The sequence below is a fragment of the Primulina huaijiensis genome, chromosome 17 (genome assembly GCF_012295235.1).
Source record: "Primulina huaijiensis isolate GDHJ02 chromosome 17, ASM1229523v2, whole genome shotgun sequence".
NCBI lineage: Eukaryota > Viridiplantae > Streptophyta > Magnoliopsida > Lamiales > Gesneriaceae > Primulina > Primulina huaijiensis.
The window spans coordinates 6,298,604-6,322,428 of NC_133322.1; the positions used below are offsets into that span (position 1 = coordinate 6,298,604).

The window sequence follows — 23,825 nt, forward strand, 5'->3', positions numbered from 1 at the left end:
ACTTTAACATCGGAGCCGAAAATGATCCTGAAACGTTTTCACAAGCCATGAGTTGTAATGAGTCAAAACTATGGTTTAATGCTATGAAAGAATAGATGAATTCTATGGCAGTTAATGGAGTCTGGGATCTTGTTCAGTTGCCTGATGGTGTAAAATCCATTAGATGTAAATTGGTCTTCAAAACAAAGAAAGACTCATTAGGCAACATTGAAAGGTATAAAGCAAGACGCGTTGCTAAAGGATTCACTCAGCAGGAAGGAATCGATTATAAGGAGACTAAAGACTTTTTCTCCTCTATCTAAAAAAGATTCTCTTCGTATAATTCTAGCATTGGTTGCACATTTTGACTTAGATTTGCAACAAATTGATGTGAAAACAGCTTTTCTCAATGGAGAACTAGAGGAAGATGTTTATATGAAATAACCTGAAGGATTCTTCTCTAGTAATGGTGAGCAATTGGTTTGTAAGATTAAGAAATCTATATATGAATTGAAACAAGATTCCCGTCAATGGTATTTAAAATTTCATGATGTTATCTCTTCATTCGGATTCGTTGAGAACCCCATGGATCAATGTATATACCAGAAGGTCAGTGAGAGCAAGATTTGTTTTCTTATTCTATATGTGGATGATATATTACTTGCAACCAACGACAATGGTTTGTTATATGAGGTGAAACAATTCCTCTCTAAAAACTTTGATATGAAAGATATGGGCGATGCATCTTATGTGATTGGTATTAAGATACATAGAGACCGAATTAAAGGCATTCTAGGTCTGTCTCAAGAAACCTATATCAACAAAGTTTTAGAGAGATATCGGATGAAAGATTGTTCACCAAGTATAGCTCCCGTTGTGAAATGCGATAAATTCAATTTAAGCCAATGCACAAGAATGATCTAGAGCGGGAACAAATGAAAAACATTCCTTCTGCTTCTGCTGTCGGAAGCTTAATGTATGCTCATATTTGCACTAGATTTGACATTGCATTTGTTGTTGGGAAGATATCAGAGTAATCCATGTTTAGATAATTGGAAAGCTGCAGAGAAAGTCATGAGGTACTTTCAAGGGACCAAAGATTATATGCTTATGTTCAGAAGAACTGAGAATTTTGAAGTAATTGGCTACTCTGATTCAGACTACGCTGGCTGCATTGATTCAAGAAAATCCACTTCAGGATATATTTTCATGCTAGCTGGTGGAGCTGTATCTTGGAGAAGTGCAAAGCAGACATTGACTGCTACTTCCACTATGGAAGCTGGGTTCGTAGCTTGTTTTGAGGCAACCTCACATGGTGTATGGTTGAAGAGTTTTATTTCGAGGCTTAGAATCATGGATTCTATATCTATGCCATTAAGAATATATTGTGACAATTCAGCTGCTGTTTTTATGGATAAAAATAACAAAAGTGGTAGTCGAAGGTAATTTTGTTGTAAGAACAAATTTAATGAAACTATAATGTGATATTTTCTCATATTTGTTGTGTACACATTCATTGATTTGAGAAATATCAATAAAGTTGGACCTCGAATAAACATTGGGTTTATTCATTAAGTTATACAGATTTGAGAGACATAATGCATTGTAATACATTGAAGATAATATTCGTTTTCAGATGACCTATCGCCATGATTCATGTATTTTGTTTTCTTCTATGGTAAATGAGATATATGTGTCAAGTGGGAGAATGTAAGAAATATGACACATGTTAAAAGAAGTATCGTGTAGGAATTGGCGACGGCCATTGCCTACATATTTTGACGAAACTTGTGTACGCAACCTCAACTTTAGAAAATTGAGATGCGTACACGTTTTTTCTTTTCACTTTCAGACTCTCGATTTTTCTCGTTGATGGTATGAGATGCCTATTAATAGAAACGATTGAGGTCCCTAAGCACACACATCTCATAAGAAATATACACCATCTACAGAGATCGTGAAGTGCTTAGAAGGCTTCAACCGAGAGGAAAAATAGAGAAATCAAAAAATTTTCAATGGCCGGAGGCAACACTAGATTTAAGCTTCCGCATATAGTTTTTTCATGTTCATGTATACGTAAAAAATATGATTTAGAGAAAAATCTCTAACACCTTCACCATCCAGACCAATGAATTTTGGGATTTTAACATGCGTAGCAAATAATAATAGAGATGTCGGAATATCATACAAAAACCGATCGATGTTCAAGCAAGCGTTCACCTTGTGGGTCTCAATTGAGGCTTATAATCAATTATGATATTTCATTTTATTTGAATTAAATATCCTAAAAGGGGTTATTTATCCATCAATAATTGAGCTCGAATTTTGTATATTAATTCATTAACAAGTTTGATTCTTAATACATTTTAAAAAATACATTGTCAAATAAAAAATTAATTATTATGATTTTCTGAAATTGACCTGAATTAAAATCCGATAATAATATTTCTAACACCAGAAATTCCTTGTCTAATATTCGTCGCTGTTGAAAATTTTCTGATTCGAAGAAGTCAGAAGCGTTTTGGATTCCGCTTCTTTTCTCCTTTCCAAGGCAGCTTCTACTTCTTCAACATCTGTATGTACATATATATATATATATATATAGAGAGAGAGGGAGACTTTTATGCCGTATATGAATCCTGATTCAGAAAAGAAGTAAAGGGATTCTTTTCCTGTGCGTAATGGGAGAGAAGATTGATGAAAGAGAGAAAAAGGGGTTGGTGTTGAATGGGTTAATTGGGGAGATGCCTGTTTTCGCAAAGGAGTTGGTTGCTGGTGGGCTGGCAGGTGGGTTTGCCAAGACTGTTGTTGCGCCGCTCGAACGCGTCAAGATCTTGTTCCAGGTCCTTGTATTACTGTAATTTTGGGTGATCGATTGGCTACATGCTATTTCTTTTGTTGTTTTCTTTGAAAAATTTCCGCCTTTTTCTTTGCTCTAAGGGATGGGTTTGGGGGTGGGACTTGTGATTGGTTGTTTCGAAGATGATCGCTTGTAGGTACAGTGAACTAGATGTTATGAGATTAATATGTGAACAGGGTGTTTTGCGAGTTTGTTGATGGTTAACAGAGTCTCGATCTTTTAATTGTTTTGCATTCTTTCCGGTTTCGGTGCTCCAATAGTTGTTGGCATTGTTGATTATCGATAGCGTTGCGCTGGAATTAAGAACTTGGAACTTGGAACTTGGAAGGCATTGTTATTGAATCCACTTGTATAGTTCTCGAAAAGCAAAATATGTATATTTGTGTAAATTTTGTAGTAACCTGAGATGGAGGATCAATAGCAATTTTGTATCAAATGGAGCAGCATTATGTAATTCCCTTCAACTTTTGGCTTTCTTGGATGATTTAGCGGTCGGACTACTTTTCATAATGGAGTGTCAATTAACTCGGCTATTGTTTTTCTTTTGATATTGCCGGCATTTAGGAAGTGCTACCCCATAGCATTTTAGTGGTTTTCTTACTTGGTTTTAATTTAGGAGATACAATCAAGTCCAATATTATTCCGAGTGCAAGTTGCTGACGAAGAAGGTTGACCTCAGCTTACTGATCAAGCCTCTGAACTTTTACTAAAAACTTGGAGATGGTTAGGCTGTGACTGAAATCAGTTTGTGCATAGCTACTGATGCAAGATGCAACTTAAACTTCTCTACTGGATAATACTTTTTGTTCCTCCTTGAACATTATTCAGAGTCAATTTGTCGCGTAATTGGGAGCTTGTTATTGGATTAATGTTGCGTGGAACCAGATTATGTGTACAAATATTATCTCCTCAATACTATGTTGAATGAAAGAGCGAAAATGGTGACTCTTCTGTAATCTGTCTGAAAAGTTGAAATTGTTTTCTTTGCTTTATGTGTAACTTCATATTGGAAGAGTTTTTGGCTTTTGCTGATATTGAATCTTGACTCCGTTAATTTCCATTTGTGCATTTATATGCTCTTCTTTCAAATGGTTGTCTTGTAAAGGGACTCAAGTTTGTTACTATTTCCTATATTTTTCAGACGAGACGAAATGAGTTCCATAGTCTTGGCCTTTTGGGATCCTTCACAAAAATAGCAAAAACAGAAGGATTACTTGGTTTTTACAGGTAGAACTTTTATCTTTTCTTGGTTTCTGAATGTATGAATGTGAAGTGCTTACTTTTGTCATTTATATAAAAGAGTATTATGTGATTTATCGTTAGAGGGAATGGAGCAAGTGTTGTGCGTATTGTGCCTTATGCAGCTTTGCATTATATGGCCTATGAAGAATACCGGAGATGGATCATCCTTGGTTTTCCTGATGTTGGGAGAGGCCCTGTTCTCGATCTCGTTGCTGGTTCGTTTGCTGGAGGAACGGCTGTGCTTTTTACTTATCCACTTGATTTAGTTCGAACTAAACTGGCTTACCAGGCAAGTGTTTATCAGTCATCAATCTCAGCATTCCTAAAATCTGTCTCAGGAATATCCACAATAAGGCTTCAAATTTTTTACGATCTTTTCCCAATAAACCCACAGTTTCAAAAAAATTGAGCTTGATTTTTATAGGATGGTGCAGGTTGTTGAACCCTTGAAACGAAGTGTTGAAGGGCTTGCTATGGGGGAATCTGTATATAAAGGAATCCGTGATTGCTTCTCCAAGACATACAAGGAGGCCGGAGTACGAGGTCTCTACCGTGGTGCTGGTATGTTGTATTGATCCTTTTGTTTATTCGAAAATTTCATGGGTTGTTTTCTAAACCTTCATGTTGAATTTTCAGCTCCATCGCTATATGGAATCTTTCCCTATGCGGGATTGAAATTTTACTTCTACGAGGAAATGAAAACCCACGTCCCCGAAAATCACAAAAAGGATATCACAGTTAAACTTGTATGCGGCTCCATTGCAGGTTTATTGGGTCAGACTTTCACTTATCCTATTGATGTTGTCCGGAGGCAAATGCAGGTATTATGCTTGTTGAATCAGAGATTATTAAGTTAAATATCAATTTTCTAAGATTGAATGTGTTCTGGTGTAGCCAAAGTAAGATGTGATGCAAAGTGATGAAGCAATGAGGGCAATTCCGCCTCCCCTTACTCAGAATCGCTCGAACTTCTAACTACTGAGTTTTTAGTGCCTGATTTTTGTTCAGATACTATTTGTAGATTTTACAAGAGAAGTTATATATAATCAATGATAACAGTGGAAATAAAATCTTTTAAACTATGCAATAGTTCATATGCTACATTTCGATAACTGTGCTACATAGGACAGCAGGGGCAATTGCTACCCTGTAACTTTTCCTGTATTCAAATAGTAGAAGGAAAAAGTAAAATCTTGGATTCACAGGTCCAGAGGCTATCGACTTCAAAGAGCAGTGAAATGAGAGGAACTATGGCAACTCTTGTGATGATTGCACAAACACAAGGATGGAAGCAATTATTTTCTGGCCTTAGCATCAATTACTTGAAGGCGAGCATAAACTTTTACTTATATTTAGCTCCTCGACTCATTTTCATTAATCCAAGTTTGAAAATGTGTATCTTTACGAATTTCAGGTTGTCCCCTCCGTCGCGATTGGATTTACAGTTTATGATGTTATGAAGGCATTCCTGCAGGTTCCACCAAGAGACGAATCTTTCGTGGAGGTCGCTACCAACCGAAGAAATAATCAGCCAACGTCTCTTCCTTCTTCGCAGCCATTATCTCAAACTCAACCATAGCAATTCTTTACCATAATGGTATTGATTTCCATCGTTGTATATGGGACCATCTCCCTTATCTTGGGGCCATGGAGGTCTCATATCTTATTCTTTACCATGCAAATGTTCCATCAATGGCAATAATAAGTGCTGCAACCTTAGTTAGAAAATTTAGATCTTGTAAATAAATCATTAGAATATCAAGATTGATGCATTAAGAACTTGTATAATATCACAGGTTCTCAATAATTTGAAGTTATCTCAATTTAAGGTTTTCTTATGACTCGCGAATTGAATCTGGTTGAATATTATTCATTTTTTATATTCGAGCTCGAGCAGAAATGTTATCAGCCTTAGCTGAAGCGTTTTGAGTTTTATGACTTCAAGTCTGTTATTCGATATTACTCAAAATGTTGGTGAGCTACTCAGCAAGGGGCTCGAAAAGTTCGTGGGTCGGCTCAGATTGTATGAAACTTTATAGACACGCATAGAGCACCAAGCGGGTATATACGATGCTTGTTTGACCTATGAAATATCCTCGTCTAATCAATAATTCTTGGACAATGTCTCCAATGTCTTCCTTATATATAAATTATCAAAGAAATATTCAAGTATAAGCCATAAAGTTGAAAATGGGAGTCAATGCGTATGTAGATAATTCAATTTTTAATAATAGAAACATTACTAAAATTTAGGGATGTAAATGAACCGAACTGTTCGCGAGCTTTTCGGATCTCGGCTCGTTAAAAAGCTCGTTCGGGTTCGTTCGTTAAGCTTATCGAGCCGAGCCTTATTTTGGGCTCGACAATTTTGTTGAGCCGAGCTTGAGATTAATGATGTTCGGCTCGTTAGCTCGTGAACATGTTCGATAATAGGTTCGTGAGCTCAAAATTGAGCTCGGCTCGTTTAGCTGGCTCGTGAGCTCGAGCTCGCGCTCGGCTCGTTTAAGTAGTTCACGAGCTCAGGCTCGAGCTCGGCTCGTTTAGGTAGATCGTGAGCTCGAATTTGAGATAATTAATGAGTTTGTGGTTTGGAGTTGGATTCGGAGCAGAAACGAGCTCGCTTAACGAGCTTGTTTAACGAGCCGAACCCGAGCCAGGCTCATTAAACAAGATAAACGAGCCATTAACGAGCCGAGCCCGAGCTTCATAACTTCCGAACGAGCCGAGCCCGAGCTTCAAACCAAAGGCTCGTAACGAGCCCGAGCCGAGCCCGAGCCGAGAAAATAGTTTAACGAGCTGAGCCCGAGCCTGATACTGTTCGGCTCGGCTCGGCTCATTTACATTCAGGCTCGGCTCGGTTCATTTACATTCCTACTAAAATTCAGAATATTTCGTATGGTAAATTTCATTTTTCTTTTTGTTTCGAAGCCTCTTCATTTTTTCGTGTCTCTCATTCCGATAATTTTTTCCAGATCATTTCTTGATTGAGATTTGTTTAATCTACACTACTATCGCTGCTACTAGATCAGGTGATTTTCAGGTACAAATGTTAACTCCACGTAAACAACTGAGGTTAGGATTTTGGTATGAAACAGTTAAACAACAACAATAAACATAAATCATGCATAAACATATATGAAATGCATGAAACATGGCTCAATAATGACAGAAGCCTCAATCACGCCGTGATACTTACACCAACATCCACGACTCGGCCTCAAATATATGTTACAAGACAACGGATGGCACGGAACAACAGGATGACACAATCCCAGCGCTCACCTCAAAATGCTGCACTAACCACATGATTATTCAATCATATCTACAGTCTCATATGTATGTCATAATATCATGCCCTATACTAAATGCCACAGAATATGCCACATAATGATCATATAATACAACGAGGCATTTAGCAACACACATAACCCACATAAGCACGTAAACAACAATAACATCACATTTTTATGTTTAAAACTTAATTTATGTGTTACCATTATATGTTACTGAACTGTAACATACCTATACCAACTTGAAAATTCCAATAATCAACTTTACTTCAAGATCATCAGCCAAATCGGTCAAGAGATTGCTCAGAAACAGAGCACAAGAACAACAGCTTCGATCTAACCGAATCTTTGCTCAAAATGACTGATTTATAGCTTGAATCAAAGCTTATGATGTTAGGAAGACAACCCTTCAAGAGTTTTTTGGTTTCGACTTCAGACGGAAGAGATACGACAATTCTACCGCAGCCGTTACAAGGGTGACGAGAAAAAGGTTGGGGAAAACCTTTTTCTTTCTTTTTCCTTCTTCTACCTTCTCTTACCTCTTCTATCTCTTTTTAATCACGTTCTCATCGAATGATAAAAATGTGAAAAGAGAATGGGGGCCATGGTTACGAGCACCGGAGAAGCGGGGAGCAACAATTGCAACTAGCTCCAAATGGCTGCGCGAAACCCCATCATCGACAACGGAGGAGAATAAGTCCGGCGACGGTGAGAAAAATCAAAAACAGAAAGATTTTACAATATTCCGTAATCCTATCTTCAAAGGAAAATCAGGAGGGATTAGTGGTAACCCAAACAAGGAAATGATTGTGCATGATTATGCGCTAGCTACAGGAAATTTACAAAATTCAAAACAAATTCCCGTTTATGAAGGAGTAGATGAGGAGAATATCGAGCTTACCTTAAACGAGGATAGAAAGAGAAGAAGGGCAGCCCGAAACACAAATGACCAATATAGAAATATGGAACATGATAATGTTAAGGTAGCACAGGTGGACAACACAACACATGACACAAATTCTGATGACAAAGAGGAGGAGATTGACACCATCAACGATATCGCCCCTGAGTATTTTTTAACGGCAGGGCCTGGTCTCCAGGCCTGCCGACAGCCATGGTCATCCTAAGCTGGAACTGCCGAGGATTGGGCCACACTCGAGCAGTTCCAAATTTGCGTGAGCTAGTACGAGTTCACAGGCCGGAGGTGATATTTTTATATGAAACTTTGGCACACTCACAGAAGATTGAAGAAGTTAGAATCTCACTTGGCTTTGATGCGGCTTTCTCAGTTGACAGAGAGAGACGTAGTGGAGGAATTGCTGTTCTTTGGAAATTCTCAAATCAATGTATAATCACAGGGTATTCGCGTAACCATATCGATCTCAAAATCAATGAACATGGACAAGAAGAGTGGAGGTTAACTAGATATTATGGCTTCCCAGAGCAAAGTCGATGACGTGAAGCATGGAATCTATTAAAGGCTCTTGCTCGCATAAATCACCTCCCATGGTGCATTATTGGAGATTTTATTGAAATTCTGGACTCAAGTGAAAAACGAGGGGAAATTGATCGACCAATATGGATGATTAGGGGCTTCAGATAAGCAGTAATGCAATGCATGCTACAAGACATTCAAATGAAAGGATACTCATTCACATGGGAAAGAGGAAGAGGTAAACCACACTTTGTGGAGGAAAAACTTGATCGTGCTCTTGCCTCCATATCATGGAAGGAGCGATTCCCAGATGCATCAGTTCTGACCACGGTTGCTACGTGCTCAGACCACTCACCTTTAATCCTTGTAAATGAAACTCAAGAAACAAAAATAAGTAGAATAGCTTTTTGTTTTGAGAATAGATGGATGGAAGACGAAGGCTTCGGTAAACTTGTCAATGATCAGTGGGAGATTACTGATAGCTCTGCTACAATAACGGAAAGACTCAGATCCCTTTCCACGGAATTAACGAGATGGAGCAGGAAACACCCAAAAATAGATCGGAAAACCATTGAGGAGTTGAAAGATAGGCTCGAAAGAATGCGATCTAACACAGACCAGCAATCAGTGGTAAAAGACGAGGAGATGAAGAGGGAACTAAATCAGATGATGCTCAAAAATGATATGTACTGGAAACAACGAGCCAAACAATTTTGGCTCAAGGAAGGAGACCTGAACACTAGATTCTTCCATTCCATGGCAACAAGGAGAAAATCGCAAAATAGAATTCAGAGTTTGATTGATGATGGAGGAGCAGAATTTACTGATCCGCAGAACCTTGGACGCATTGCATGCGATTACTTTGGCAAACTATTCTCATCAGGAAGTGCATCATATGACGAAGTGATAAATCAGATTGATCCAAAGTTATCAACAGAGGACAACACTTTCCTTATGTCTCCATTCACCACTGATGACTTCCGAGAGACGTTGTTCCAAATGGAGCCAAACAAATCATCGGGACCAGATGGATATAATCCAGCTTTTTTCCAAAAATTTTGGCATATTATGGGTCAAGAAGTATTCCAGCAAAGTGTGCAGCGGCTGCAACAGGTAAAATTCCCACCTAAATTCAATGATACTATTATTACCCTTATCCCAAAGTGTGCTAACCCAAACACCATGAAAGATCTTCGCCCGGTCTCCCTCTGTAATGTGATATACAGGGTGTTAGCAAAGGTGTTGGCAAATCGTCTAAAAATGCTCTTGCCTAAATTAATATCAGAAACTCAAGCGGCTTTTGTTAAAGAAAGATCGATCATAGACAATGTAATAGCAGCTTTTGAGATATACATCATATGAAGAGGAGGAATAGAGGTAAACATGGGGATGTGGCACTCAAAATCGATATGAGCAAAGCTTATGATCAAATCGACTGGGGATTTCTGAAACTCATACTGTTAAAACTGGGCTTTGATGACAAATGGGTGGCAATTATGATGCTCTGCGTTACAACGGTGCAATATCAGATCCGGATTAATGGAAATCTTGTTGGACCTATAATCCCAGAACGAGGACTTCGCCAAGGGTGCCCTCTTTCGCCCTATTTATTTATAATTTGTGCCCAAGGTCTATCTACTATGATAGAAAAAGCAGAGGATAGAGGCACGTCGCATGGTGTGAAAATTTGCTGACGAGCCCCGAAAGTATCTCATTTGCTGTTTGCCGATGACTCTTTTATATTCTTCCGGGAAACAAATGAAGAAAGTGTAGAGATGAAAAGGATATTAACCACATATGAGAGGGCCAGTGGACAAGCTATCCACTTTGACAAATCTGGGATTTTCTTTAGCAACCGAAGACCAGAAGCAACACGAGCTGTCAACAATCCTTGGGGTATCAAAACCACTGGATACGGGGCGCTATCTTTGCCTGCCATCACTGATCGATAGCAAAAATAAAGTGATCTTCAGTTATTTGCGAGACCGACTGTGGAGTCGTATTCAAAATTGGCTGGGTAATTATCTATCAAAGGCTGGAAAAGAAGTGCTACTGAAATCGGTGGCCCAAGCGCTTCCATCTTATTGCATGAATTGTTTTTTGCTACCCACATCTCTCCTCGATGAGTTACAGAAATGATGAACTCTTTTTGGTGGGGCTCAACATCCCAAAGATCGAGAGGAATACACTGGACAAATTGGAGCAGATTATGCACTTGTAAAGAAAACGGAGGCCTTGGCTTTCAAAATCTCGAAGCTTATAATCTAGCCATGCTTGCTAAGCAGGGTTGGAAACTCATTTCAACCCCAAATAATCTATTATCAAGGATACTCAAAGCTAAATATTTTCCGAAGAAATACTTCATGGAGACGATCTTAGGTTCAAACCCAAGCTTTTATATGGAGGAGTATTTGGTGCGCAAAAGCAGTGCTGGCTCGAGGATTACGCTGGAAGATTAAAGATGGTCGATTAGTGAAAATATGGACACAACCGTGGCTAAGAGATCCTCGCAACCTCTTCGTCCAAACACCGTACCAAAATATGGAGGAGTGTATATATGTGAAGGACTTGATGATGCAAGAGACAAAGCAGTTGAATCATGCGCTGATAAACGAGATATTTATCCCATGAGATGTCTTGGAGATTACAAACATTCCGCTAAATCCTATGGCCTCAAAAGATGAACGTATATGGAGCTTTAGTCGGCATGGAGATTATACAGTGAAGTCTGTATACCATCTTATCATGGACAATATCTTGAACCATAAGCAGGCAAATCAGAAAGAGGGAGATTGGCTAAAGCTATGGAATATCTTAACACCTCCAAAGATTTGAGCATTCTTATGGAGAGCAGCGAGGGACTACCTGCCATGCCGGATCAAGCTTCAATCTAGAAATATACTTGTGCCCTCTCAATGTGTAATATGTGAATCAGGAGTGGAAAAAAACTGGCACATATTCATCGAATGCCCATATGCAAAAGAATGCTGGAAAGTGGCAAAGCTTGATAATTTGGTATTAGATTGTCCGAGAGAAGTGGAATCCTTCCCGAATTGGTTGTTTGAGGGCTTAAACAAGTGCCCCACTGCCATGCAACCGAACTACTCGGCTGTTTTGTGGAGTATCTGGAGATATAGGAATGAAAAACTATGGACCAGGGTATTTAGACCACCTCAAATCACAGTGTCACTCGGCCTTGAAATGGTACTGAGTTGGGCTCGAGCTCAAAGGAAATCTCCACAAGAACCTGCGTCCAACTCTCGTCAAGATGAGGATGACCGATGGATGAAACCACCCGACCCATCTATGAAGTGCAACGTCGATGCGGCCTTGTTTAAAGAACAACGAGCAGTTGGTTTTGGAGCTGTGGTACGAGACTCGATAGGAACCTTTATGGTGAGTAGATCTAGCATGAGAAATGGATGGTTGGAAGTAAAAGAGGCTGAAGCACTCGCCCTACTTGAGGCTATGCAATGGACATCTTCCTTCGAACTCCAGGATGTTATCTTTGAATCTGACTCAAAGACGGTGGTGAACGCAATAACATCAAAGAATGTAGACTACACAGAGTTTGGATCGATTATCTGTGGCTGCTGTCAGTTGATAGACGCTCATCCTTCTTTCAAAATTCAACATGTGCGAAGACAAGCAAATATGGTGGCTCACACATTGGCACGAGCGGCAATATCCTTAGCAAATCCATTTATTACGTATCATCCTCCAGCTATTATTTGTAATGTCATCAACCACGATTGTGGGAGTCACGTTTGATTAATGGAACCTTTCATTTCAAAAAAAAAAGAAACAAAATTTTTGGAAAGTCTACGCATTGTTTAAAAGTTGTACATAAAATTTAAATGTGGGGGTTAAAAGCAATTTACATGAATTTCAGCAGTTTGACTCACGAGAACTTCTCGTTAAGATCTAACGTCGTTCTTTTACGGCCCACCTAGCCAACCAGAACAAACAGTGCAACATCAGAATCTTGTCGCATGAGAATTTTCCAGGAGCTCATCCATTCAGTACTACTCTCACTCATGCATACTTAACCCAACATTCCCCTAAGAATTATATAAACATGCTTCTTGGGAGACTTGAATCAATGACCTCTCTTTGATAACAATTGTTATGATCAAGACGCGTACCACTAGGTCAAAAACTATATCTGTTGGTCAAGACACAATTTTATTTTCTTATATTTATGGCAGAACATAGTACACCTACTTGGGTGCTAATGGGCCGAGCAGTTAAGAATCTGACATGACTCTTTTATGGCCCACCTAGCCAACCAGATCAAACGACACAACGTCAGCAGCTTGACGAATGAGAACTTCTCAAGAGGTCATTCATCTCAGTATTACTCTCACTCATACATTATTAACCAAACAAAAAAATTGCACATAAGATTACAAATTAAGAATGAGATTCAACAAAAAATAATTTCAATTCTTGCACGTGTATAACACGAAGATGATTATATTAGATATTAATTAATATCTTGGAATACTCTTAGGTCAGAAGCACAAAATTTGATATACAAATAAGCAATATGCAAAGGTAAAAATCCAAGTAAATCATTTTATAGGTGTTGGGGAATTACACCGAAGCGATGCCGACCACGATGATAATATAGTACCCAAAAATTGTGGAATAAAATAACCAACAAGAACACAAAGATTTACGTGGTTCACCCAATATAGGCTACGTCCACGGAGCACTGAAACTTTTATAACTGGAAAAAATATTACAACAAGTGTATACACCAATACACTCAATATTTCTCACACTCTCAACCCTAGTATACCGAGAAAATAATTTCTCTAACTCACACAAGAGAATTCTCGCACTCAAGAAAAAAATACACTCTTTTTTCTATGCACTCTCTTTTTTTATCAAAGCTGAAAAGCTTTTGATTTTATGATACAATAACTGAAGGAATTGAGCTCTATTTATAACTAATTCCCTCGTTCAGCTTTGTAACTTTTTCGATGTGGGATACGTGAGAAAACAAGTTTTTTTATTATTTTATTTAATGTGGGTTCCCACATCATTAAATAAAATCTTACATAACAATTCTCTCACTTGAAGACTTGATTTCAATCATGTCTTCACACCATCAGTGCAACAGCTCATACCTCTTTTGTTAGTCTAGGAGACCAACTGAAGTCAAACACAACTTCAGTTTTTCAATGATAACAGCCTTCGTGAGCATATTAGCTGGATTCTTGCTTCCAGGAATCTTCTCAAGCTTTAAGACTCCATTCACCCGATCTCTAAAGATCTCCATTCCAAGGATTTGTTTTGCAGCACCCAAATCCTTCAAAGCAAATTCCTTTGATAACTCTTTCTCGAGTTTATCAATCTCCTCCAGACAAGCTCATTGTCACGTCCCGATACCGGGGTGAGTTGACATCCGGCTTTGTTTTACAATTATTCAATCGTAAATCAACAAGTCTCGTAGTACAGTGTACAACCAAACCAGTCTTTTTCATAAAACATACATTGTCTTTACAACGTAATCAACTTAACAAACGAGTGTGGAAGCGAACAACGTAAAAATAAAAGATAGCCAAATTCCAAAGTATGTCTTGATCAACTGAAACCTTGTTACCATCCCCAGAAATGCATTTGCTCTTCTTCTTCAGCTTGTTTTTCATTCTTATCTGGGAGTGAGAGGTGTAAGGGTGAGTATTATGTGAAATACTCAGCAAGTGGGGGACGATCGATCACAATAACACAATGATATACATATATAGATTTTAACAATTCGAAATTTTCCGTGTCTCAACAAACGTCGGAACAATAAATAGACAAAATGATAGACACGACATAACTTATATATATTTATGTAAATATTAAATGAATTTCATGCCACAATAATAATTCATAACAAAATCAGGACATGATATTAACAATGAGCATAACTTATCATATGCATATAGACATATCATATATTATTCGTATTGCACTGTTATTTCATCTTATTATCCATGGTATTACTGATCAGTCCCCTATATGTAATTCCTCTAAGGGGTGAGGCCATATATCGGTTATTATTACCCACCGCATCAGGGCCATAAACTTGTCATATCTTATCATGTTTTAGGAAAATTTTCCTTTTTACCATTTCTAACTTGAATCATAACAGTGCCTTTAAACATAATTCTTAGAATACACCAAATTGATGTTTAAGAATATATATTAGAATATAACATGAAACGAAAACAACATAATTTTGAAACGAAAGGAACATGCATTTGAAATTGATTTAATCATGCTTAACAATTTATCGAAACGAAATATTCATATATCAAATCGAAAGAATATATCATGTCGATCGATTTTTCGAAAACATATTTAAATACTTTAAAACATAAGCCCACTACAGAAAAAGTGCTCCAAAACTACGAAAGAAACAAGCTGGAATTTATCGTCCGAAAATCCGTAAATTAGCTAAACTCGGTTGAAATCCGAGCAGTTTTCTTGCCGAATTGTTTCACAAAATTTGACAATATGGATGAGGCTTAAATTTTGATATGATATTTAAAACATATGAAAGTGTAATATGAACGGTGAGATTATATTTGAATAAACCGTTGGACTGGAAGTTTCTCTCGAAAATGAACAGAATTTGTAGCTCGAAAATATCACTCAAGAAAATGTTGATGGTGTCCAAGCTTCATTCATGCTCTAGTTTGAGAGGTTTATGGTGTGTCTTCCCTCATTCTCAAAACATCTATTTATAGGTAAGATTGGAGAATAATTCTTATAATTTAATGCATGCTTTAAAATATTTTAATTATTGTAGTCAAAAATTTGGGCACAATTGTTTTTCAATGTTTTGAACTCTTGTTTTTTTCAATGTTTTGAACTCTTGTTTTTGCAATGTTTTGAACTCTTGTTTTTCAATATTTTGAGCTCATGTTTGTCAATGTTTTGAACTCCATAATAGATAATAAATATAATACTAATACTAATAATTAATAATAATAAATCATATTCTTACACTCATGCTATCAACATATCATCTACATATATCAGCAGTATTGTAGAGGCCCGAAATTCGTGTTTGAAAATTTGCGGAAAATTTAAAAATTTTCTTTTTAATTAATTAAAATGCCTCATTCATAAATAAATAACTGATAAAAGTTTAACCATTCAAAATAGCAGCGGAAGTAAATGTTTGTTTGCAAGATAATAATTTAAAACAATTCAACAACGAAGAAATTTGTTTGAGTCAAAATAGTAAATGCTAAAAACATGAGGTCCTCGGGTTCCACTACTGCCGACCCAAGCTAGCTCACTGGTCCCCGCCCTCGGTCCCTGCATCATCGGTACCTACAACAATCAAGTCTAGTGAGTCTAAAGACTCAGCATGCATATATCGTAAATAACGAGTAAATAAATAATAAAATTTCATGCAAGTGAAAATATCATGTCGTGAGGCATAACGTAAAATATCGTGTCATGATTAATTATAATACGTGCATAACTGAACTGAAAATCATAGTGAAAATGTTTGCTCCTTGGAGCCCTGTAATGAAATAACTTGTAATAATTTTCTTGGTGAGATTATGGTCTACGCAAGTGGCCCCTGAACTGAACTGAACTGACCGGTAACTGGCGACCGGGTGGTACCAAACTGAACTGACCGGTAACTGGCGACCGGGTGAAGTAATAATCCCATGATAGTAAAGTGACCACAAGCAATATCACATAAATCTCAAAAATGAATATTTTGCACGTAATATAATTAAATAACATCATTAAATATCCTGTAATAATTTTACTAATTGGGTTGGATCGCTCCCAGGCTCGCTACGACTTAAATTTAACATGAAAAATATGCAAATGATTTAACTTGACCAAACTTTGTAATTGAATCCAAAAACTGAGACAATTACGCCTAACGACTTCGTATTTAATCGTGACTCCGTACCAACCCGAACCGACACCGAACCATCATTTAGTCATGATTAAAATATGCCTAAAATGATGAAATAATGCTCCTAAATTTACAGTACTCGAAATTTAGTGAATGGAGGCAAAAAACATGAAACGCTCTTTCGAGAGTCATTTTGGCACATTGCACCGTAAATTCTCGTATGACCTCTAAAATGATCCGAATCACAAACGGCCAAAAATATGGCCTTCCCAACTTGATGAAGTGCTGTCCGGTCCAAGGCCATAGGCTAAAAGCTGACCAAGGACTCAAACGAGCCTCCGAACCAACGTGCAAACTTGCTGTCCAGAATTACAGCTGCAGCGCTTGTGTTTGCTTGCGTCGTTTGCAAGGCTAATTGCCATTGGGGCTTGAACCACCGACCAGAACCTCTTACCAACGTCCTAAGAAATGATTTGAACCATGGCTAAGGGGCCTAGGCCAGCCACAATCCGAACCACACCAGAAACATGACCACACTCCTAGTCGAGAACGTAATCTGCGCGCTTGGGGAGTTTCGCTTCGTTTGCTGTCATGGACCTTTCCAGTGGCCATTTGATTGACCATGGCACAATATAGACATCAAGGGGTATGGTGTGAACCAGGGCTAAGGGCGAGATGCCAACCGAGGTCCATCCCAAACCACCCAAAACCGAGGGACACATGCAGAATTCAAAGGGGCGAAGGGGCTGTATTTGTTCTTTGATTTGAAAACCGATGCAACCATGGACCAAGCCTTGAAAGGCTGACTTGGTCACGTCTTAGACATCATAAGGAGATGTTCTAACCATGGCTATGGCCCCTGGGGCAGCCAAGATCAGATTCATCCTACTTGACAGCAAGCTGCCAATTCGAAACTCAATATGACACTAAGGGAAGTGTTGCTGCCATTTGAGTTGCTGGGGGGAAAAGAAGCTTTAACCAATGGTCAAATCCCTTCTTAATACACTCTATATCAATCCTAGATGTAGCCTGGAAAGCCTGGACGTGAGCCAACCCCTGCAATCACTAAAACCATGCACAACCGTGAAGCACAAGGTGGAACAAAATCTGTGCAGGAATTTTCAATAATGGTGCTGTCAAAAATTTCGGTTTTTGTCTATCAAACCATGATCATGTAATGTTTAAAAATCATATTATGACTTGATTGAAGAGTCAAGGAAACTATACACATGCCTGGATATTTTGTTTTGAAGAAAACAAACAAACGAGACGAACACGGCACTACGGAGTCGGATTTTTTTTTTCCTTTTCTTATTGTCTTGTTGGAAGCTCTCGATGATGCTGCTGCTCACACACGATTTTTCTGCTATTTTACTGATATTTTCGAATGAGGGCAGGGTAGGGAGAGGTAAGGAATGAACGGGGAAAGATACAAGGAAAAATGGAGAAGTCAAGTGATACATTTAGATGCTAGGTACAAAGAATGTGTTGATTGTCAATCCCATGGTCCCCTCCACAATGCTGCACGTGAATTGTGCTGAGTGATGACCGAAATGAGCTTCTAGAATGCAAGATGAGGTATTGCTTAAATTATTAATTATAGGTGATAAAAAAAATGAGGGAGTTAATATACCAAGAAGGTTATGGAAGGGTAGTCTAGAATGGAGAGTTGTCAACATAATTAAATTGCTTAAGGGGTGGACGAAATTATCTAATAAAAATGAAGGTAAAAAAATGTTGCTTAAATCTTGCATTTTAAATTCTTTAAAGTTTTAACCACTTATTAAGTTTTTTAATAAATTAAATTGGAATCACAAGTTTGCATGGTATGATTTGTCTAACAATTTATTATTAAAATGTTAGGTTATAATTTCTTGAGTAAATCAGGCCTAGATTAATTTATTTCAATTGACTACACCTTTTAATTTAGGATTTAATTAACTATTGAACATAAGATAATTAATTAATAACTTAAGTCTAATTAATTAAATAAAATCCTAAAACATTCTTTATCATTAAAATAAATTATTTCTTGGCTTAAATTAAATTTAGGAATATTTTCTTATTATTAATCTTATCTCAAATCTCCAAACTCCGGTCCGACCTCACATATTTAACCAAAAATATAAAACTAAACTTCTACGATTTAAAATCAATGATCATGACTTAAAATGAATTAAATACTCAAAAAAAATATTAAATAAAAAAATAAATAAAATCGCTTTAATTTAAATAATAGTAATTATGCATGGCTTATACGTAATCGGGCTCTACAACTATGATATAATAACCATCAAGCTTCACATAACAACAGTGATCATCCTGATACCTCAGAAAACCATCATTTTTCATTACACCATCAAACTTCTTGTACCACTGTCTTGGAGCTTGTTTGAGACCATACAAACTTTTCTGAAGTTTGCACACCATTTTCTCTTTCCCTCGTATTTCAAATCCTTGTGATTGATTCATTTCTTCATCTAACTTACCATGAAGAAACCTCGTCTTTATATCTAACTGTTCTAGATGTAAATCTTCTTTTACCATCAACCCAAGTACAGTCCTGATAGTAGTTAACTTTACTACCTGAGAGAAAATATCAGTGTAACCAATGACTTCTTTTTCACCTTTTACAACAAGTATTTCTTTGTATTGCTTGCTACCGTCATGTTCTAACTGGTACTCCTACTTGCTATGTAAAACCTTTTTACCTTCAGGAAGTTCTGACAACTCCCACATGTGATTGGATGACAGTGAATCCATCACATCTTCCATGGCTAACTCCCACTGTTTAAAGGTCTCATAAACATCCGATTTATTTTTCACAAAATAAACCCAAACTTTCTTGCTCGAATCGTCAACAGTAGTGCCATAATATCTTCAGTGATCTCCAAGGGATGTCACAGGAGATGGTCCACATACATCAGTTTGTACCAGCTCCAAATCCGCCGATTTCTGTTCTCTAACCTCTTTTGAAAAGCTCACCTTTTTTTGCTTTCCAAAAAATACAGATTCACACAGCTTGTGTTCAACGATCTTTAATTCCAGTAGCTTTCCGTTTGAAACAAGCATTTTCATTCCCTTCTCACTCGTATTCCCAAGCCTACTATGCCATAGACTTGAATTAGCTCCAGCATCCACAGCCGCTAATTTATTTCTCAAACTGGAAGTCATATAAAATGGTCCAGTTTTTTTTCCCCAAGCAACAATCATTGCTCCCTTTTTCACTTTCCAAGAATCATCACCAAAGGTCACCTTATGACCTTCGTCGTTAAGCTGTCCCATTGAAATCAGATTGTGTGTCAACTTTAGTACATGCCTTACTTTGTTGATTTTCCAAACAGATCCATTTGTCATCTTCATCCGGATATCACCCATACCAACAATTTCCAAAGGTTTTCCATCAGCCAGGAAAACTTTTCCATAATCTCCCGCAATGTAATTATCGAATACATCACGATTACCAGTGGTATGAAACGAAACTCTCGAGTCCACAACCCAAGAATCAACCGGGCTTTTTATGGATAGTAATAGAGCATCATGTACCTCCTCTGTAACAACATTAGCTTCGTTCTTTGTTGATTTACAATTATTTTTCAAGTGACCAGTCTAACCACAGCTCCATCACTTCACATTCTTTTCAAATGTGTTATTGTCTTTTTCATTTCTTGACTTGGATCTACATACCATTGGTTAAAACTCTTTTCGCCACTCCTGTCCCTTCCTCTATTCTCGATATTTAGAGCAGATCTCAATGATGTTCCTTCACCAATATCCATCATGCGAACTTCTTCAGCAAGAATTTGATCTCTGACATCATTGAATTGTAGCTTTCTTTTTCCAACAGAATTGCTAACCGCTCTCCGCATCGGTTCCCAATTGTCTGGTAAAGACGCCAAAAGAATAAGTGCCCGAATCTCATCATCAAATTTAATTTCAACCGATGTTAGCTGTGAAACAATCGTGTTGAATTCTTTGATGTGTTTAGCCACCGATGCATCTTCTCTCATCTTCAAGTTAAATAACTTCTTCATGAGATGTACTTTATTATTTGCCGATGGCTTTTCGTACATGTCCGACAAAATGGATATCATTTCCTCCATTGTTTTTGCCTCCGCCACGTTATGTGCTACGTTCTTCGTTAGGGTCAATCGTAATACACCTAACACTTGTCGGTCAAGAAGCTTCCAGTCATCATCCTCCATATTTTTCGGCTTCTTTCCAGATAGAGGTTGATGTAACTTCTTGCTAGACAAATAATCAATAATCTGTAGTCGCCAGAACGTAAAATCTGTACCGTCAAACTTGTTGATACCAAGTCCTGATCCACCATCTCCAGCCATCGCTTCGCTAGCCTTAGCAAAAAATTTAAAAAATCTTTTTTGATGTGGAAGATCAGACAAAGCTGCAACCACAGAGCATACTCAGAATTCTTAAGAATTTTCACAACAAGGCTCTGATACCAGTTGTTGGGGAATTACACCGAAGCGATGTCGACCACAATGATAATATAGTACCCAAAAATTGCGAAATAAAATAACCAACAAGAACACAAAGATTTACGTGGTTCACCCAATATAGGCTACGTCCACGGAGCACTGCAACTTTTATAACTGGAAGAAATATTACAACAAGTGTATACACCAATACACTTAATATTTCTCACACTCCCAACCCGAATATACCGAGAAAATAATTTCTATAACTCACACAAGAGAATTCTCGCACTCAAGAAAAAAATACACTTTTTTCTATGCACTCTCTTTTTTATCAAAGCCGAAAAGCTTTTGATTTTGAGATACAATAACTGAAGGAATTGAGTTCTATTTATAACTAATTCCCTCGTTCAGTTTTGCAACTTTTTCGATGTGGGATACGTGGGAAAACAAGTTTTTTTTTATTATTTTATTTAATGTGGGTCTCGTTTCATTAAATAAAATCTTACCAAACAATAGGGTCTATGGGGAAAAGAGATGGGTGATTGTATTTTTAGAAAATTCACACTTAAAATTTCAAAATTTTTGATTTCAGATCTCCTCAATTCTAATAGGTATGTCCTCTAGTAAATATATAAATATGCATGTGCATAAATTAAAAAAAAATGATTTTATTTTCTTATAGTTAATTAATATAAGAGATTCAACAAAAATTAACATTATTCAAATAGAATTTTAATAAATACATTTGTGCATATACGGCTAAAATTTAATCGACGCACGAGTGTCGCACGAGGACGAGTGATAATTTGTAAAAAGAAGTTTATGTTTTTCACTAAGAGACCTCAAAAGATTCTTGTCATGAGAAAGATTATTAAATTTTCGATCTTCATTAATGCAATTTACTATTTTCCTTTCCAGAGGTTTGAGGATAATTGGAAGTCCAGAGAAGAGGATGTGATTTTTTCCTCACATCATCTTAAAGAAGTATAGATTACTGGCTTCCGTTATTCTGTATTTCCAGTGGAGTTTGTCAAGTTTTTGCTTTAGAATGCAGAAGTGTTGGAGAAAATTCAGTCGTGGTTATGTGAAATATGCATGTGCGTATATGATTAGAAGCTAATTTCTTGCAGGAAAATTTATAAATATGATACAATTATTTTTTAATTAATAAAACAAAAGTAGTTTTATTTTCTAATTTATCAGTGTATTGAGACTGATCGGATAAAAATTATATTATTCAAATCCCATATTGAATTTATACAAGTTAATATTTGTTAGTTGTCTTACATCGGTCGGATAAAATCCCGAAGAGTTGTATATAAGGACTTGTATAATCCTTCTCACTTAAGCTAGTTTTTTAATTGAGTTAGTTGAATTTTTAATCTTTATCAGAACTTAGGTTCCCCAATTGTATTTGCACGTGTACTGCACGAGGATGAAAAACTTATAAACTACTGAATCTTTTGGCAAAAAGAAAACTTTTGAGCTAAAAGAGCTACAAAATTTCTGTCAGAAATATGATGAATGAAAGTTTGGAGTTGATAGTGGTTTTAGAAAAATAATTAATAAAATTTAAAATTTAGGATTCAAGGTAGAAATCACCTCAAGTGTGGAAACCCATTGGAGTCGAAGGAGAGGAGGGGAGCTAGACAAGTACATTCCTTATCACAAGTCTAACCTGCTGCTGTAGAACATCGAGCTCCTGGCGCAGTGCTTCGTTATCCTTTGTCAGGGCCTCACATCTCTTTGAGACAGTTGCAACCTAGGCAGTCGCAAGCGCAACATCGTTAGTGGTGGAAACAACACGAGCAATAGCAGTAGATGAGCTTGTGCGTGTAGCCCGACCGGCATGACCTGAAATATCATCCAGGAAGGCGACATATGTCTGAGAACCGATGCCATATAGCCGCTTCTTTTTCACCCCGTCGACCTCCATACACATATTGTCAATGGCCTCAGTAGTTGAGGTCTGTGGCAGTCCGTCCTCAGTGGTATGTTGAGAAGCCTCATCAAACCTTGCATTCAAATATATATCTTCTCCTACAAAAAAAACAAAATAAAACAATTGTTTAATTTATTTAGAAATTGTAATCCCCACAATAAATTATTATTATTCTATATATATGCGAATATAATCGCGCGAAAAAAACGAAAAATACACGAAAACTTAAGTCACTTTTGTGATTAAATCTGAGTTGAACTTGCACAAATATTGCACGAGTACGAGTAATTTACATATTACTTCATAACTCGCCAAAATTTCAAAAATTTTGAAAAAATTCATTTTGAGCCATTAATGCCGAGAAGGGAGACATTATTGTATTTTTTTTTCGACAAAAAATTACTCATAGAATTTAAAAATTTTGAAATCACGCATAAAAATTTCAATTAATATGATTTAGTTGAGCCACTGTAAAATGTTACATGCAAAAATGTTTGGATAAAAAAATATCCACTTTTTTGCACAATTATTGCACGCATAATAATTGTTTAGCATTGTGTGTTTGAAATTTGAAAAAAAAAATCCATTTTTTTTTCAATCGCTAGCTTACAAGTCAATATTGTATTTGTCCTAGTTCCCAACTATAAATTTACTGTAATTTTTACGGTTTTAATTTGTAAAATAGATTGGGAATTTATAAGAATTTAGATAAAATAAATTAAAATATTCAAATACAATAATTTTCTTTAAGAT

At 37.0% G+C, this 23,825-nt stretch overlaps 2 protein-coding genes across 3 annotated transcripts; both read left to right on the forward strand.

The window, feature by feature from the left end:
* The first annotated feature begins 2,421 nt into the window (after positions 1–2,421).
* Positions 2,422–5,924, forward strand: LOC140963031 (mitochondrial carrier protein CoAc2). 2 transcript variants are annotated; one of them, XM_073422245.1, is made up of 7 exons: positions 2,422–2,822; positions 3,981–4,066; positions 4,163–4,370; positions 4,516–4,642; positions 4,847–4,902; positions 5,287–5,409; positions 5,496–5,924. In XM_073422245.1, exons 1-7 carry the CDS (start codon positions 2,661–2,663, stop codon positions 5,658–5,660), a joined length of 927 nt encoding a protein of 308 aa, XP_073278346.1. In that variant the 5' UTR covers positions 2,422–2,660; the 3' UTR covers positions 5,661–5,924. The 2 variants fall into 2 exon arrangements, with proteins under 2 accessions (XP_073278346.1, XP_073278345.1); XM_073422244.1 differs by having other exon boundaries at positions 2,425–2,822; positions 4,718–4,902.
* A 4,240-nt stretch (positions 5,925–10,164) lies between these two features.
* LOC140963322 (uncharacterized) lies at positions 10,165–12,577 on the forward strand. Its single transcript, XM_073422610.1, has 2 exons — positions 10,165–10,483; positions 11,742–12,577. The coding sequence occupies exons 1-2, from the start codon at positions 10,165–10,167 to the stop codon at positions 12,575–12,577; spliced, it is 1,155 nt and encodes a 384-aa protein (XP_073278711.1).
* The last annotated feature ends 11,248 nt before the right edge of the window (positions 12,578–23,825 follow it).